General features: G+C 38.5%; 1 protein-coding gene and 1 long non-coding RNA gene across 7 annotated transcripts in view; both read left to right on the top strand.

Annotated features, from left to right (window-relative positions):
• ZDHHC20 (zinc finger DHHC-type palmitoyltransferase 20) overlaps nucleotides 1–17,755 on the top strand; it is an 89,659-nt gene extending 71,904 nt beyond the window's left edge. Inside the window, exons 9-13 of one of the 6 annotated variants that reach the window (XM_050766495.1) lie at nucleotides 2,933–3,059; nucleotides 8,064–8,153; nucleotides 9,520–9,635; nucleotides 12,018–12,095; nucleotides 13,632–17,755. In XM_050766495.1, the coding sequence (XP_050622452.1) occupies nucleotides 2,933–3,059; nucleotides 8,064–8,153; nucleotides 9,520–9,635; nucleotides 12,018–12,055 (371 nt within the window). In that variant the 3' untranslated portion in view covers nucleotides 12,056–12,095; nucleotides 13,632–17,755. Of the gene's footprint in view, nucleotides 1–2,932; nucleotides 3,060–8,063; nucleotides 8,154–9,123; nucleotides 9,169–9,519; nucleotides 9,636–12,017; nucleotides 12,096–13,631 lie in introns of those variants that run through there. The other 5 variants (XM_050766496.1, XM_050766498.1, XM_050766497.1 and 2 more) reach the window with 5 other exon arrangements.
• LOC126940534 (uncharacterized) lies at nucleotides 15,103–16,148 on the top strand. Its single transcript, XR_007720789.1, has 2 exons — nucleotides 15,103–15,192; nucleotides 15,978–16,148. It is a non-coding gene; the product is annotated as an uncharacterized LOC126940534 (long non-coding RNA).
• Nucleotides 17,756–18,509: the final 754 nt, after the last annotated feature.

Genomic DNA, 18,509 nt, shown 5'->3' with positions numbered 1-18,509 from the left:
TATTCTTTACTTTTCCCCCACAGTTAAACACATTTAACTGGCATATGTTCCATGACTGAAGCTAAGGAGTAGTGCTTTTGACATACCTCATTATTTCCATCTTTGTGTCAGTTGTCAGTATATGTATTGTATCACTAGTATTAGCATTTATTTCTCTTTTTGTTTGATCATTTTAAAAAATGAACATATAGGGGGAAAAGTAAGGTATTCAAGTAATTGGACAAACATTCCCTAAACAACAGTGGTGGCATTGCTCACTGAACTGTTGACATTAGAAGCCCTGCTATGCTATAATTGAAATATTCATGTATCTGCTAATATACCAAGACACAGAATAAGGATTTTTATGGTAATGTTTTGTAAAAAGTTAAAATCCACCTGCTAGATTAGAGCCATATATCTGCCAGGTAAGTTGGAGGGAAACAGTTTTTAATTATAGAAAGAATAAGGGATTTGGGGTGAGACATGTAGATGCTTTAGTATTGGATCATTTTAATGTTGTGTTACTGAGCTGTCTTGTAAGTTATGGTGGGCTTCCAGTGTGAGGATTTGTTCCTTCTCTTCCAGTTCCATCATGCCTTCATCCCTTTTCCATGTAAACAAAATTTCTTATCCCTATTAACTAATTTTTTTTGGTCATCTTTGTAGAATATTCTGCTATCTCTTTACCTTTAATTGAAAATGACAGAAAGGCAGCCTACAGGCAAAGTGCAGCCCTTAAGTTCTCCCCAACCAATAAGATCTATGTGAGCGATTTCACAAAGAAGACCAGATTTCTTCTGGTCAAAACTGATGAATCTAGTGGTAGTAGGCCCATTTTCCCACTCGGTATCAGTGAAATGGAGCTAAGCAGGGGTGGACTGCGCAAGATAGGGCATGGATTTAGATAGGGTGTGGACACTGTCTTGCCAGTCGTGCCTTTTCTGTTTCCTGCCCAGCCCCCGTAGGTATGTGAGAGACTGGCATTTCTAGGGAACCTGCTGTTGTCTTAAACAATCTTTTTCAAACTTTTTTTTTTTGCCAGTGGCCACAGTAAGAAATGTAGCATTTCGTATCGTGACTTAGAACTTGCACAAATATTTATAAAATTATATAAATAAAATAAGCAAAAGTTTCACAAAACCTGTTTAATCTCTACTATATGCAGTGTATTCTGATATTTTCTTCTCTAGTTTCTTAAAAGGAAATGCGGGTTGCAAGTCACTCAGTTGATTTTGTGGTCTGTTAAGGTGTTTTAACCCACACTTTGAAAAAACATTGCTTAACACACCACTTTTTTACAGCTTCATCTCCCACAGCCCTGGTCTTTAGCTAGTTCTCCACTGCTACATTCACATGTTTGTTCTTGGATCTTTTGAGGGTGTCTTATTCTGCTGCATCACCTCTATCTTCTTCATAACCGTCACCTACCCACCTTGAGATCGTTTACCCTCATTTAGTGAGTTCCTGCATTTAAGCTAATTTCATTATCGCAAACAGGCAAGCTAGTCCCTTTGATTCTGAGCTTTTTTATTGCTTAGAACTGAAGAGCCTCTGAAAATGAAATTTTAAACTTGAATATGTTATTCTCTGTTTATTATATTCTAATATACTTCCTGAGTCTTCTATTCTCCAACAGTTTTCTCCTAAGTTTTTCTTTCCCTTCTGGTTTTATTTCTCACCCATGTCCATTCTAGATCCTATGATAAATGACTTCAACAGCTCTTGACAAAAACAGCTCCTTACATCTTTGGTGCCTAGACTTTCTCCCATTATTCCTTTGCTAATTCGTGGCTCTGGTTACCCAGCCATCCTCTTTATCCCTGTGCACAGTGGGGCTGTTGAAAGCTGTTGAAGGATGTCTTCCTCCGTAAGGTTTGCTATAGCTACAGATTTAAGATGTTAGGCCTCATTGAGGGCCTTAGCTCTGTTAGGCAGTAATGTCACATGTTTCTGGCAGGTCCCTCACCTACTACCCAAGACGGTTATTCCAGATTTTCATAATTCTCCCACTCTCCTTACCTATTTTATGAGTCCCTAGTAGAAAAATTAGAAGGAGTCACAAGTAAACTCTCATCTTCACATCTTTATAGCCTCATACAAACATTTCTTCTTTCACACCTATCACTCTCACCTGTCTCTAGCTTCTGAGGAAGAAAGATGTCTTTTCTGGTATTCAAGGTGAATCTTTACAACTTTTCTAGACTCCTTCCCATCTCTTCTAGGATTCCTTCTTCAGTTTTTAGTTTACTTGTTTATATCAGCAATCCCTCCCAATGCCCTGGGTTCTTATCCTTAGCTTATAAAACACACTGAAGTGCATTCTATTTTTAAATTAAACATTTTTCGTGAAGCCTGTATCTTTCTCCAGACCTCACTCTACATCACTTAACAACCAAGCTTGAAATAATGGTCTGGTCACCCTCAGCTTGCTCACCTTTCCCTACAAGCACCCCCAAAGCACATATATGCCCCCCATCGAGACAAAATTAGCTTCCTTCACCTTTGTGCTCCCAGTACAACATGGCTATGTTAGCACTTACTACACTGTAATTTTGCTAGACTCTAGGTTCTTCAATAGGAATTTTATCTAATTTATCTTTGAATCCCAAATATCTGGTACAAAGCTATCAGGAACATAGTAGGAAATTCATAAATAATGAGTGAAGTTGAAGCCAAGAGATAGTGGAGCACACAACACTAGATTTTAAGTAGTATTTGATAATTATTTTGACATGTTACTTTATAAGGTTGATGAAATATTAAATGTGTTATTTTTTCCCAAAAGAAGTTTCAGAAATTTATCTTTTAATTGCAACCAATGTATTATTTATTTTAAATTATATTTATAATTTTTGATGTCAAAGATATAAGCAAGAAAATTGGTACTTTCCATCCCTTCTATAATTTTTACACGGATTAATTAGTTTATATATGTATGTATATTTAACAGAATCATTCCGCGCACCCACGTTTTCATACGGGCCTGATGGAAATGGTTTCTCTCTTGGATACAGTAAAAATTGGAGGCAAGTCTTTGGTGATGAAAAGAAGTATTGGCTACTTCCAATATTTTCAAGGTAATTTATAAAATGTGGGTCTCAGGGATTATGGCATCTGTGGCGGTCTTTTTCTGGTTAAATGTCTTCAGATTTAAAGAATATAATATATAATGATATTCTTATAGACTTTGAAAACTCAATTTTTTATACATAAAATATTTTATTTTTCATTTTTTAATTAGATAAGGTTAAGGAGAGTTTATATATTTGAATGGAAAGTAGAAGAAAAAGATGATTTGCTAAGAAAATAAGATTTTTTTCTTCAAAATGCAAATAAGTTGTTTGAAATAAAGAATTATAAAAATGTATGGTTATTAGCCACAACTTCAAAGATCCTATTACAGAAATGAATTACGTATTCTGTTGTGTCCTAAATCAGAGAAGACCAACGACGTATTGCAATTTTACCCCAAATGTAAATGAGAGTGTATTCTTGAGATGATTGATAGTTTCCATTTCTTTCCCATTTCCATCCATTTTAGGCCAGCTCTGTATCAAAGTCATCATAAAGAAGGAAAAAATATTTGAAGATTGAGTGACATATTTGTAAGAGTTACGGGTTTTTTTCCCTAGATTAACTGAATTGCCTTTTTTTGGTCTGAAAATGACTTATTTGCTTTCATTTTTTAAAGACATTTTTGCTTGGTATAAAATTCTAGATGTTGGCCAGGCACAGTGGGTCATGCCTGTAATGCCAGCACTTTGGGAGGCTGAGGCAGGTGAATCACTTGGGGCCAGGAGTTCAAGACCAGCCTGGCCAACATGGCGAAACCTGGTCTCTACTAAAAATACAAAAATTAGCTGGGTATGGTGGCACACACCTGTAGTCCCAGCTACTTGGGAGGCTGAGGCACAAGAATCGCTTGAACCTGGGAGACAGAGGTTGCAGTGAGCTGAGATGGTACCACCACATTGCAGCCTGGGCAACAGAGCAAGACTCTGTCTCAAAAACAAAACAAAACAAAAAATTTTAGATGTTGCTAAATGTTATGTTTCTGGGTTGCATTTTTATAATGAGAAATTGTGATAACTCTTATTTTTGTTAGTTTATATATAATGTTTTTTTCTATGGCTACTTTTAAGACTATCACTACTTCATGCAATTTGATTATGATATATTGATCTAGTTTTCTAGTTTCTTGTGCTTGGGTTTAGTTGAACTTTTTGGATCTCTGGTTTTAGAGCTTTAATCAAATTTGGAAAATATTGTTAACCATTATTTCTTTTGTCATCTCCTTCCCCTATTACTGTGGGGACTCCAATTACACGTGTCATCAGTCACTCACAGTCCTCCCACAGCTCACTGGTGCACTGTTCATTTTTTGTCTGTTTTCTGTGTTTCATTTTGTATAGATCCTATTGCTATATCTTCAAGTTCATTGATCTCTTTTGTATACTTTATCCATTCTCATGTATTCAAGATTTTCCCCCTCCCATTGGTTGGAACACAGATTACTTGTTTTGAAATTATTTTCTCTAAACAGAAATTTTGAAGTTATTTTCTGTAAACAGCGAATTATAAGTCGATAGGATTTTGTTGTTATTTTTAGTTTTCTTTCCTTTAAAGATGTTCCATTATCTTCCGGTCTGCATTGTTTCTAATGAAAAGTCAGCCTGACTTTAATTTCTTTATTTCATTGTTTGTAAATTACTATCCTTTCCCCTCCTGTAGCTACTTTTAAGATTTTATCCGTATCAGCTGGGCGCGGTGGCTCACGCCTGTAATCCCAGCACTTTGGGAGGCCGAGGCGGGCCGATCACAAGGTCAGGAGATCGAGACCTTCCTGGCTAATAGGATGAAACCCTGTCTCTACTAAAAATACAAAAAATTAGCCGGGCATAGTGGCAGGTGCCTGTAGTCCCAGCTACTTGGGAGGCTGAGGAAGGAGAATGGCGTGAACCCGGGAGGCGGAGCTTGCATTGAGCCAAGATTGTACCACTGTGCTCCAACCTGGATGACAGAGAAAAAAAGATTTTATCCTTGTCATTGGTTTTAAGCAGTTTGATGAGTTCCTTGGTGTTTATCCTCCTTGGGGTTCATTAGGCTTCTTGGATCTGTAAGTTTATAATTTTCATCAGATTTGAATAATTTTCATCAATTATGTCTTTATTTTTTTCTGCCTATTCCCCTCTTTCCACCTCCTCCCTGACCAGCTTTTCTGGTACTCTCATGTATACATATGTTAAATTGCTTGATAGTGACCCAGGTCATTGCTATTTTGTCCTTCTCTGCCATCTTCTTTTCTCTGTTTGCTTCATTTTGGTTAATTTCTACTGCTAATATCCATAAGTTCACTGATCTCTTCTATAATGTCTAGCCTGCTGGTAAGCTTTTCCAATGAATCTTTCATGTAAGATTTTAAAAATATTTATTTATTTATTTATTTATTTATTTATTTATTTAGAGACGGAGTCTTGCTGTCACCCAGGCTGGAGTGCAGTGGCTTGATCTAGGCTCACTGCAACCTGTGTCCCCTGGGTTCAAGCAATTCTCCTGCCTCAGCCTCCAAAGAAGCTGGGATTACAGGTGCGTGCCACCACACCTGGCTAAGTTTTGTATTTTTAGTAGAGACAGGGTTTCACCATGTTGGCCAGACTGGTCTCAAACTCCTGACCTCAAGCAATCCACCCACCTCATCCTCCCAAAGTGCTGGTATTATAGGCATGAACCACCGCGCCTGGCCCAGATGTATTTTTCAGCTCTAGAAGTTCAGTTTGGTTTTTTTAATATCTTACATTTATCTTTTCATTATATCTATTTTTCCTTTTAATTCACAGGTACATTGATAATCATTTTTAAAAAGTCTTGTTTGCTAATTTTCACTGAAATTGCTAAGTTTCTGATCTTTTTCTATTAACTTTTTTTTTTCTTAGCTATAGATCACATCTGTGCTACTTTTCATGTCCAGTAATTTTTGATTGGGTGGTGGACATTTTGAATGCTACTTTGCTGCCTGTCTAGATTGGCCTCCCGAAGGGCTAAGATTAGAGGCATTACTACTGCGCTTGGCCTGAGGCTTGTTTTCAGCTTTATTACGTTGAGTCCAGAGTAGTACTTTCTCTAGGGCTAGTTTAGCACTCCAATAAATGTGGAGTTTTTACCAAATCCATGTGTTCAGTGAGATCGCCCCAGTCAAGCTGGGCAAATGTGAATGCTTCCCAGTGCTGTGAATTATTCATTGTTCATTATTCCCAGTTGTTCTTTTCCTGGATTCACAAGTGCAGCTTAGTATTTATCAGAAGACTCAGGTACACCACAGTGCAGATTTCTGTAGCCATTTCTCTGCATATCTTGCTCTCTCTCAACTCTGTCCCATAGATTTAAGCCACCTCAGCCCCTCTTTTTTTAGACAGAGTCTCACTGTCTCTCAAAGTGAGACAGGCTGAGTGCCCAGGCTGGAGTACAGTGCTGCAATCTTGACTCACTGCAACCTCCGCCTCCCGGGTTCTAGTGATTCTCGTGCCTCAGCCTCACTAGTAGCTGGGATTACAGGCGCATGCCACCACACCCAGCTAGTTTTTGTGTTTTTAGTAGAGATGGCATTTCACCATGTTGGCCAGGATGGTCTTGAACTCCTGACCTCAAGTGATCCGCATGCCTCAGACTCCCAAAGTGCTGGGATTACAGATGTGACCCGCCGCACCCGGCCCACCTCAGCCTCAAAACTCCCACCTCTGTCATCTCAATTCAGTGAAACTACCTTGTTCTGCTTGTTTCCCAGCCCCGTAGTGCCAGGGCCCTGGTTTCCCACCCCCGTAGTGCCAGGGGCCTGGTTTCCCACCCCCGTAGTGCCAGGGCCCTGGTTTCCCACCCCCGTAGTGCCAGGGCCCTGGTTTCCCACCCCCTGTAGTGCCAGGGCCCTGGTTTCCCACCCCCGTAGTGCCAGGGCCCTGGTTTCCCACCCCCGTAGTGCCAGGGCCCTGGTTTCCCACCCCCTGTAGTGCCACGGTCCTGGCAGAAAGCTGTGCCTTGCTTGGTTTTGTTTTCTTTTTTTCTGAGACCACAGTTCTCTGCTGCCTATTTTCTAAAAAAATAATTTTGTACTGTTCAGTTTCTGACTATGTACAGTTTACCAGTTATTCCATCTCTTGGCGAGAAGTAAAAGTCTCTGTAGTACACAATTTTGATGTGTTTAGATAATATGAAAATAAGGCATAAGTGTGCTCTTTTTAGAACGTAAGCTTCTTGAAGGCAGAAAGTTTCTTCTCTTTTGTTCACTATTTCCTATATCCGTAGTACTTAAAATAGTACCTAGAACATCATAGGCATTCAGTAAATATTTGTTTAATGAATATTGTTGAATAAATAAATATGTGGAACTTACATCATGAATTTCAGTTTGAGCCTGAGTGATCTCATAAATGATTATGATAAGCAGGTCAGTTACTCAAATACTTGAATACCTATGCTTGGGGTGCTATACTAGGCATCAGAATCTTAATAGGCACAGAAGACATTGTTTCTCAATGTATGTAAATTGTAAGAGAAAAGGGCTTGTGTCTGCAATGGAGGTATTAGTCTGTTCTCACACTGCTAGTGAAGACATACCGGACACTGGGTAATTCTAAAGGAAAGACGTTTAGTTGACTCACATATGGCTGGGGAGGCCTCACAATCATAGTGGAAGGCAAGGAGAAGCAAAGTCACATTTTATATGGTGGCAGACACAAGAGTATGTGCCAGGGGAACTCCCGTTTATAAAACCATCAGATCTCGTGAGACTTACCCATTTTCACAAGAACAGCACAGGAAAAACCCACCCCCACGATTCAGTTACCTCCCACCGGGTCCCTCCCCTGACACATGGGAATCATGGGAGCTACAATTCAAGATGAGATGTGGGTGAGGACACAGCCACACCATATCAAGGTAATAACACCTAAGTTAGAAATCTTAGGAATTACTTCCTTATATGACAAGTTACGATAATTTATGCCATGTCTCTGAAAAATGGGTGTTAAATTTGACCATTTTGATTTAATTTAACATTATTTAAATTATTACTATTTTTCATTATGCAGCTTGGGTGATGGTTGCAGTTTTCCAACTCGCCTTGTGGGGATGGATCCAGAACAAGCTTCTGTTACAAACCAGAATGAGTACGCCAGAAGGTGTGCTTCTTGTCCTTACGCTTTTCCATATTCATCATAAAGCAAACCGTGTACATGTGTTGTGTGTACGTCTTATGAGTAAATACAGTAGTGATTTAGTAAACCAGCATAGTTAGGGAAAGAGAAATTTAAATTTTTTAACTGTGGGTTAATAAAGGTATATGTGCTAATAACCATGATTTTTTATTATCTAAACCAGAACACTTAAGAGTAGGAGAGAGAATGCTTGTTTAATAATAGTTAAACCAGGATAATCGCATAAAGCTGGAAATGTCTGGGCAAGCTGGGAAGTAACTAAGACCTTTCAAGATTTTATTAGATTGGATTATGTCAGTTATGTTTTTTCAAATAAATTAGTCATTATACTAATCACCATTTTATTTTGATAAATTTTAATATACTATCAAAATAAGAATTCAAAAATACAGTTTTTTTTTCATTACTTCATCTTAGAGGAAATTTTCCCATAATATTTGTGTGGCAAGTAAACTTTCATACATTCAGTGTAATAGTTCATTTTAAATGAAATTTTAAAGAAGCTAGAGATACTTCTGTCCAAGTAAAACATTCATAATTTATTCATTACAGAAATAAGTTGTAGGAGAAGAGGAATGATAAGTTCTAAACTAGCATATTAATATTGGAAGAACCCTAAGTCTTAGAATGTAGCTTAATGCCTTAGACCTTTGAGCTCTAACATTTGTTAGGGTTCTGGCCCAGTCACTTAAATTATGAGCCTCAGTTTCCACCTCTATGAAATCGGGATAATGATACTCACCACCGAAGGTTATTTGGAGCGCTGAGATAATGTATATAAGGTGCCTGGCATCGTGTCTGGCCCATAATAGGGAACCAACATTTATTAGTTTCCTTTTCCTCTTCCTTTCCTTCCTCCATTCCCTCCCTCCCTGGATCTTTTAGCTAGAAAAATAAGTCTACGCTAAATCACTGAATCATTTTTTCCCCTTAGATCTAAACTGCAGAGGTAGAAAGCAGAAAACTTGGGAAATGACAGGTAATTGTTTTGTACTGGCCACAGACATAGATCCCCACCTGTCCTTGCACTGCCTATGGCTCCCGATTAACATATTAAGAACAGTTCAGACTGGCCTCTGAAGCTTTTTAGATTTTGACTAATTGTTTTCATTGGCAGCGTTGGAATACAGATTCTTGGGTCTAGAGAGCCATTTAATGGGGGGTTGTGGGCATATTTTTATTTTGAAGGTAGTTTTTTCAGAGTACTAAGATCTCATGAGTTGCCCTCACATATTTAGGAGAAGGAATACTAATTTGCTGCTTATTAATTTATTAAGTATCCACCGTTGAGCATTAAGCTATTTATTAAGTTGTTTGCTCTTCTTTTCAGTAGTGGCTCAAATCAGCCTTTTCCTATCAAACCACTTAGTGAATCAAAAAACCGTTTGTTGGACAGTGAATCTCAGTGGCTGGAGAATGGAGCTGAAGAAGGCATCGTCAAATCAGGTAATAGTTCTCATTTGAAACACTGCTTTGGTTCAAATGAAAAGCATGAGATATAATACATGTGGAAAACTCAAAATAATGTAACATTTTAAAAATACTAAAATATGTGAAACTTTTAAATATATGCTGGGCACGGTGGCTCACGCTTAGTAATCCCAGCACTTTGGGAGGCCGAGGCAGGCAGATCACGAGGTTAGGAGAATGAGACCATCCTGGCTAACACGGTGAAACCCTGTCTGTACTACAAATATAAAAAATTAGCCGGGCGTGGTGGTGGCACCTGTAGTCTCAGCTGCTTGGGAGGCTGAGGCAGGAGAATGACATGAACCCGGGAGGCGGAGGTTGCAGTGAGCTGAGATCGCGCCACTGCACTCCAGCCTGGGGGACAGAGCGAGACTCCGTCTCAAATAAATAAATAAATAAATAAGTAAAATATATAGGGTGTTTGTGGTTCTTAGTAGCTTCTATGAGGAAGGGATAGAGCGAGGAGAGTATAGTGGGTCATGTTTTTTTCTGTGCAACTGCAGGTTTTTGTTAACCCAGCCACATACTTCCCCACACAGATGTGGAAAGTTCTTTTGGCGTTGGCTGTTCTGAATAAGCAACGTTATTCTTTTTTTTTTTTTTTGAGATGGAATCTCGCTTTGTCACCAGGCTTGAGTGCAGTGGCACAATCTCTGCTCACTGCAACCTCCACCTCCTGGGTTCAAGCAATTCCCCTGCCTTAGCCTCCCAGGTAGCTGGGACTACAGGCGCCTGCCACTGCGCCCGCTAATGTTTTTTGTATTTTAGTAGAGACGGAGTTTCACCATGTTGGCCAGGATGGTCTTGATCTCCTGCCCTCATGATCCACCCGCCTCAGCCTCCCTCAGTGCTGGGATTATAGGCATGAGCCACCGTGTCTGGCCAGCAATGTTATTCTTTAGGGTCCCAGCTTTTGCTTAGTTGACAATAATTCTTGAAAAGCATTGCATTCTTTGCTGCCTTAGTTTAAAAAGAGCACACTGGCCGGGCGTGGTGACTCACGCCTGTAATCCCGGCACTTTGGGAGGCCAAGGTGGGCAGATCACACGGACAAGAGTTAGAGACCAGCCTGGCCAACATGGTGAAACCCCATCTCTACTAAGAATACAAAAATTAGCCGGGTGTGGTAGCACATGCCTGTAATCCCAGCTACTCGGGAGGCCGAGGCAGGAGAATTGCTTGAACCCGGGAGGTGGAGGTTGCAGTGAGCCGAGATGGCACCCCTCTGCACTCCAGCCTGGGCGACAGAGTGAGACTCCGTCTCGGGGAAGAAAGAAAAAAAAGAGCACACTGAATATATTTTAACCTTTTTTAGGTGACTCTTAATCATTTATGAATTGAGGATTCAGGTATGGAATAGTCAGCAAAATTGAAGTGGGAATTTTCATCAGACCTGGGTTTAAAATACTGTCTGGCTACTTAACTAGCATTACAGCCTAAAACACATCTGAGGTAATTTTTAATGATAATAGTAATAACACTGTGGTTATCTCCTTGCACTATAGAAAAGTGGTTTTGGGTCAGGCACAGTGGCTCACACCTGTAATCCCAGCACTTTAGGAGGCTGAGGCAGGAGGATCACTTGAGCTCAGGAGTTGGAGACCAGCCTGGGCCACACAGCCTATCTCTACCAAAAACTTTGGGAAAAAATTTTTCTAGGCCTGATGGCATGTGCCTGTAGTCCCAGCTACTCAGGAGGCTGAGGCGAGAGGGTTGCTTGAGCCTGGGAGATTGAAGCTACAGTGAGCTATGATCATGCCACTGCACTTCAGCCTGGATGACAGAGCAAGACCCTGTCTCAAAAAAAAAAAATGGAAAAAGAAAAACGATTCCAGACATTTAGCTCCATTTGTACTAACTGTAGCAAATACCCTAAATACCCTTAAAAACACTGTTAGAATTTCTGAGGTTTTTTTGTTGTCTTGACTTTTAGCAGCATTTAAAACATTCTCTTAAATTAGTATCTTTAGGATCTTCATTAGGATCATTACACCTTTTGTATAAGGTCAAGGAAAAATCCCGAAGTTTAAGGCCAGCCTAGGCAATACTATTGAGGCCCATCTCTAAAAAATAAAGCTCTAGGGTAAAGTTCATTTTGCGAACTTCTTAATTATTGCTGTTTAACATCTTTAAAGCCAGTGGGTATTTCCACAGGATAAACATAAAATCAAACTTTTGACTCCTAATGTTAGCTCTTTACTTCTGGGTTCTATAAGAAGACAAATGGTTGACACCATAAGCCTATTTTGTATTTACATAATAGTCATTTTTGCTGTAATCAATTTTTACCATTTAGCCAGAAACTTAATACTTCTTTTTTTTTTTTTTGTCATGTCATACACAATTATGTGCTTACAGGGACAAATAACCATGTAACAGTGGCAATAGAAAATTGAGTACCACTTGTTCATAACTAACCATTTGAATAAGAACAAGGTAAGACAGTGTAAAGGTAATCCTTGAATAAATGCAGCTTATTTTCATATTTCATAATCTTTAAACAATTTGCAGTTCTTTTTTTTAGTCTTTTTAATTGTATCAGCAAAATTAGGCAGTACAGGAAAGACTGGAATGTAACATCTGCCAAAATCTCATTTTCTTTATTCCTTATAGCACAATCTTAGTAACTATTTGTTGGTAAATTAATGAAGAAACTAATAAAAATAGTTTAGGACTGGTATGTGGACCACTGGCCTTTTCAGTAAACAGTACCTTATTAATTAAAGAAAAAAAGGTGGCCAGGCAAGGTGGCTCACACCTCTAATTCCAGCACTTTGGGAGGTCAAGGTGGGAGGATCACTTAAGCCCAGGAGTGAGAGACCAGCCTGGGTGAGATACTTAAAATTTGTATAGTGAAACCTCATCTCTACAAAAAATAAAGAATTAGCCAGGTTTGTGTTGATGCACACATGCAGTCCCAGCTACTTGGGAGGCCGAAGTGGGAGGATCACTTGAGCCCAGAAGGTCGAGGCTGCAGTGAGCCAAGATGGCACCACTGCACTCCAGCCTGGGTAACAGAGCAAGGTCCTGTCTCAAAAAAAAAAGAAAAAAAAAAAGCGACTTTTGTCCACTATTAAGGAAATTCAACCCAAAGAAAAATGACCAAAGACTCTAAAAAAGAATTAAGAGGTTTATTTATGTTATATGGTTTGTAAAAGACACAGCAAGAGAAGATTGCTAAGTAGTAAATTACCACAAACATGGAGCTTATCACATTTATCATCCTGTTCCTGTATAACAGAGTTTGTTTTTCTAAAGGCGTCTTATCTGGAGTGTCAGCTAGAGGAGTATCTGTTTCCTCACTTGTGGGCTTGTCCTCAGCAGTTAGGCCCTTGCAGAGGACCTTGAGCCTGCGTGCAGGGCTGCAGCCAGAGCCTAAGACCCAGGACAGTCAGATCACAGGCACTCAGGGTGGTGGTCACGTTGGGCAGAGTGGCTGCAGTCAGAAGAGGAGCTGTATGACCCGCATGTGGTGATCGTAAGCCAGGTCCATGTCACCGAGAGCTGGAGCTGTGGAGTAGTGCTTGGTGTCCAGACAAGCCCGCAGTCCGAGGTCCACGATTCTTCTTAATGTGGGCGGAATAATTGCTGATGCTTGTGGTGGTTGAGAATCCTCAGCTGCAGTTCCTTTAACAGTTGCTGTGGGAAGTTTTCTACATCTTGCACCAGTCTTAGGACAGGTGTAGGTGGACCAGATGTCTTCTCAAATGATGTCCAAGTTAGCAGTCTGGGAGTACTGTAAGATTCTCCCTTTTAAAATACTCTTTTGATTGATTCAGGGGAAGAAAGTAATACCCGCTCATTTACTGCTACAAAAATCTTTATTATTATAATATTAGTAGTGTTAAGGACTTACTTATATTCCATCTTGTTATATTAGTAGCTTTGTACCTTAGCCCACAGAACCATTTAGTAAATATTTTCAGAAATAAAAAAATCAAGTTTTAACCAACAATGTTTCTTTTTTTGTAGGTGTATGAAAACATTATAGACTGATATTTTCAATTTTCATTTGGAAGAAAATGATCAATGGAATGAAACAATTGAAGTATAACAGAAGATATATTTTTTAAAAAAGAAAGCCTTTGTACAGTTCCTGGGATCCACAGACGCACTGCTCCAGAGCGGAACGATGCCTTAATCTTAAGTGTCCATTTGTGCAGCATTGACTTAGAGCTACAAAAGTGACTTAACGTTATTCTGGAAATAATACTTACCTGTTATGAGATGCTGTAATATGAGCTGTCATCACATTTTAACATGCATATGTATTTTTTGATACCTGAATTACATTATTAGAATTAGTATCCATATACATTTTCACTCTAAAAACACAAGCTTAAAAACTTGAAAGTAAAGTACATCTAGGACAAATGGTGGCTGAAAGTGAATAATATTCAAATTACTGTTGCTTGTACTGTATAAGGAAAATGCTTTTTTAAATTGGGTATTTGCTAATTTATAATTACTATTTTATACTTTTCAATATTTTTAATAACTTTTATTGTTGGCTATAACAGAAGGATTCAGATATCTAAATATCATTTAGAACATAGAACACATTGGTCTAATTCATCGAAAGCTTAGTTAGAAGCATTAATACAGCCATGTAGTGGAACAAGTGCCCAAGGCTTAAAGGGAACTCGGCAGGATAAGAACTATTTTGGGTTCTCTCTGCTATTTTATAACTTTTGTTGTTGAACTTTCAGGGGTGTGTACACGGGCAGAGAAACACAAAGGTACATGTGCTGGAGAAATACTGGACACAGTAGGAAGAAGTTTAAGTGTCCAGAAGAAAAGATAAGAGGAATATTGTAATCTGTTAAAAAAAGAATAGTTTGAGTTTTAACAGTAGTTAGAATAAAGCATGCTGTTGACTTGACTTTCAAATTTCAGGGTAGGTAATGACTAAAAATTACTTTGAAACTTTTTTACAGTAATACTGTAACAACTTAAACAGTGACTTAAAATGCAATTCAAACTAGGCAAAAAAACTTTAGAATAAGTTTTCCTCCTGGCTCTCAGTTGGAAAGTCTAACCTGAGTGGTCATTTTACATTCCCAGTCTCTGAGAAGTGGATTCTACTCTTAGATGCACAGTCTCAAGTCTGACTTTCTAACAGCAACCCCTTTATGCCTAGAAACATTTCTCCTTTTTCCTTTTAAATCTAATCTAAGCGACAGGAGTTGTTGCATTAACTCCAAAGAAAAGTACAGAATAAACAATGTCGAAATGTTACTCCTCATTTATACCTTTTAGTCAGACACACACACACACACACCCCCCCACCCCCAAATAATCGATTGCTTCCCGTTGGTGGGTGGAGACGAACCTCAGCAGCATCTGTGAGTACTACAGGTTGGAGTGTCCTGTCTGTAAAATGGGACTGCAGGGGAGGGAGTGTTGTGAATGAGTTGGACTGGATGACTTCTAACATTCTGCGATGCCTAATTTTGCAAAATCACTTTTCATTCACCCAGTAAATTTTTTTCTTCTTTTTTCCAGGCAGTCTTGCTCTGTCTCTCAGGCAGGAGTGCAGTGGTGGGATCTTGGCTCGCTGCAACCTCCACCTCCCGGGTTCGAGAGTGTCCTGCCTCAGCCTCTCAAGTAGCTGGGATTACAGGCTCATGCCACCAGGCCCGGCTAATTTTTACATTTTTAGAAGAGACAAGGTTTTACCATGTTGACCAGGCTGGTCACGAACTCCTGACCTCAAATAATCCACCCGCCTCAGCTTCCCAAAGTGCTGGGATTACAGGCGTGAGCCACCACGCCCGGCCCCAGTAAATTTTTTGGAGTACCTTCTATATGCTAAACAATACACTAGGAATAGCTCTGTCATTTCCTAGTACAGCATAAATTTTATGGTTGCTACTGTAGGTTTATAATTTGTTGTTTATAATTTGGTCTAATTTCCATCAGATACTAATATTAGATTTTAAAAGGAGGCAACTATTTTTCTCTTTGAACCAAAGGAATGAGTTAGCTTTGAAAACATAGTTTGGAATACTATAGTATGGATTCTTCTACCTTTGTTTCAACTCCTTAGTCTTAATAATCTCGATTCTAGCAAACTAGAATGAGTTAAGAGATAATCAATTATTGCTGGGCATGGTGGCTCATGCCTGTAATCCCAGCACTTTGGGAGGCCGAGGCTGGTGGATCACCTGAGGTCAGGGGTTCGAGATTAGCCTGGTCAAAATGGCAAAACCCGCTCTCTACTAAAAATGAAAAAAAAAAAAAAAAAAAACCCAAAAACTGTCCAGGCATGGTGGCACACTCCTGTATTCCCAGCTACTCGGGAGGTGGAGGCAAGAGAATCACTTAAACCCAGGAGGTGGAGGTTGCAGTGAGCCAAGAGTCTGGTGCACTCCAGTCTGGGTGACAAGAGTGAAACTCCATCTCAAATATATATATATATATCAACTACCAACTAAAAACATAACTTCAGTTTGGCAGTTTGCATATTATAAGGAGATAAATGTTTAAACATACTTGACTACTTTCAGAAATGTTCTCCTGGTACTTTTTGTGAGTATTTCTACATTCAGATCAAAAGATTTGCATGTACCTGGCTAACGCCAAGGAAACTATTTTCTTCTTCACTATTATGCACTTTCATGGTAGTATAGTCTTTCTCAGTTCTTTTACTTTTTGTTATTTAACATCTTTAATATAATAGCACAGCAAACATCTTTTCAGAAATTTTCAGTTAAAGCCTTTGAATTATTTATCTTTGGTTTAATTTACAGCCAGCATTTTGCCACGTTCTAAGTAATATTTAGCTGAACTGATTCATGCGTATTAATGACCATTCTAGCAAAGGCCTACAAGTGGTGTGGGAATCAGGGAAAGGCTGCCTCTTTGGTATTTCAACTGGTATTGATTATTGCTATCAACTATTTGGGGAGAAAAAATCAAAATGAAGCCCTGTCAAATTTTATAAGTACTATCTTTGGTCCTTCAAACACTTGAACATTTGTGATGACACCTTAAGAAAAATGAAGTTCAGGTCTTACCATTGCCATTAAAAACAAATTAGGAGACGTGGTTTACCTGGGAACAAATTTACTTGAATATTCAGTACCTGAAACCATGCCAAACCAAAGAGCAGCTGCAGTACATTAGTTATTTTAAATGAACAAGTTTACAAAGTTTATTTTCATCTATACATAAGGATGATTTTTTAAAAACTTTTTACATATTAGTGGTTATGATCCAATGTGTCATGAGTGAATTTAACTGTAAGGTGGTTTAAATCAAATATGCAATGTTTACTTGAATTGTATTTCTATTAGCAGATTTTGACTATGTTTACAGGACTGTTTAAATTAAGGATTATCAGGCATGTGAGATCTCCTTTCAGTTATCTTTAAAACAGATGTATATTAAGGGCTTAGAGTTAGGATCTACATATTCTGGGCAATGAATAGGCAGTAACTTACAAATAAGTTTTGCTTACCTTTTGTTTTAGGGACTAGCACTGCTATCAATGGAAAGTATTTTTAACTAATCTGTTATTAAGAAAGTCATATTTTTGCATTTCAGCCAAAATAAAGACCATCTCTGATAATCTGTTAGAAACAGATAATACATGTCTGAAATCCATATGTTTCATATGATCTAAACTGTATTTTCCAATTTAAATTAAAATGTAATATAGATTCAGAAAGGTTCATATTTTTCTAATGACTTCATTCTATATTATTTTGTTAGGTTGCATAAAGAAGCAAGGAATTGCACTTGTATTAAAAGATGAAGAAAGCTATTAGGTATATTTGTACATGACTGCAAATGAGTCTATGCCTGTTTAAAAGAAAAGATGGACACTATTTTAAAGTGAGCTTTAATATGCTTTTATATAAACAAATTTGAAGTACAGTTTAGTTTGGTTGTGTTTACCTAACAAGTACTATAAGCCGTGTATTTGTTCTTATTTGTATAATCCTAGCCTGTGACTTAATGTTGACGCTTTGCTTTGTCTTTTGGCTGGCCTAACCTACATTGACATGTACGCAGAACATTTTACAACTTTTTTTTTTCAAAAGTCATAATGAATTACTTTATTAATAAACAAATAAAGTCTTGTATTTGAAGTGTTTTCTTTGTTATAAAGTGGTATTTACCAAATGAGAGAATAACCATTATTTTTATCAACTTGAAAATCTGGTAAAATAGTGCTTAGAGAAAGAGATTGGCTAATAGTTTAGGGAAACCACCTTTAAGATAGGTATTATTTTAGTGCAACAAAATTGTAGTTTACTTAGGTTTATTCAAAACCTAAAGAGTTTAGTGGCTTTTTACTGAACATAATTTCAGAAGTCATTTAGGACCTGAGGACCTTCAGATCACTGTAAGTTGTTGAATTGTGATTGTTAAAATGCTGAATAATTAATAATTTCATTATGTAGAATTCTTTTATGGCATCTGTGTTCCAGTGCCCTTCCAAAGAGGCCAAGTTTGTTACTGAAGCCAATTAAAGATTTCATGTAGCTATATTTATAAAAATTGAAGTATCTCCTTGAGAAAGGAAAGATCTTGAAGACAGGTAAATATATCAAATTGCAGGCTGGGTGCAGTGGCTCACGCCTGTAATTCCAACACTTTGGGAGGCCGAGGTGGGTGGATCACTTGACGTTAGGAGTTTGAGACCAGCCTGGCCAATATGGTGAAACCCTGTCTCTACTAAAAATATAAAAATTAGCCAGGTGTGGTGGTGGGTGCCTGTAATCCCAGCTACTCGGGAGGCTGAGGCAGAAAAATCACTTGAACCCAGGAGACAGAGGTTGCAGTGACCCGAGATCACGCCACTGCCCTCTGGCCTGGGTGACAGCAAGCCTCTGTCTCCAA

Source organism: Macaca thibetana, chromosome 17 (genome assembly GCF_024542745.1).
Source record: "Macaca thibetana thibetana isolate TM-01 chromosome 17, ASM2454274v1, whole genome shotgun sequence".
Taxonomy (NCBI): Eukaryota; Metazoa; Chordata; class Mammalia; order Primates; family Cercopithecidae; genus Macaca; species Macaca thibetana.
This window is presented reverse-complemented; position numbering and strand designations above follow the sequence as displayed.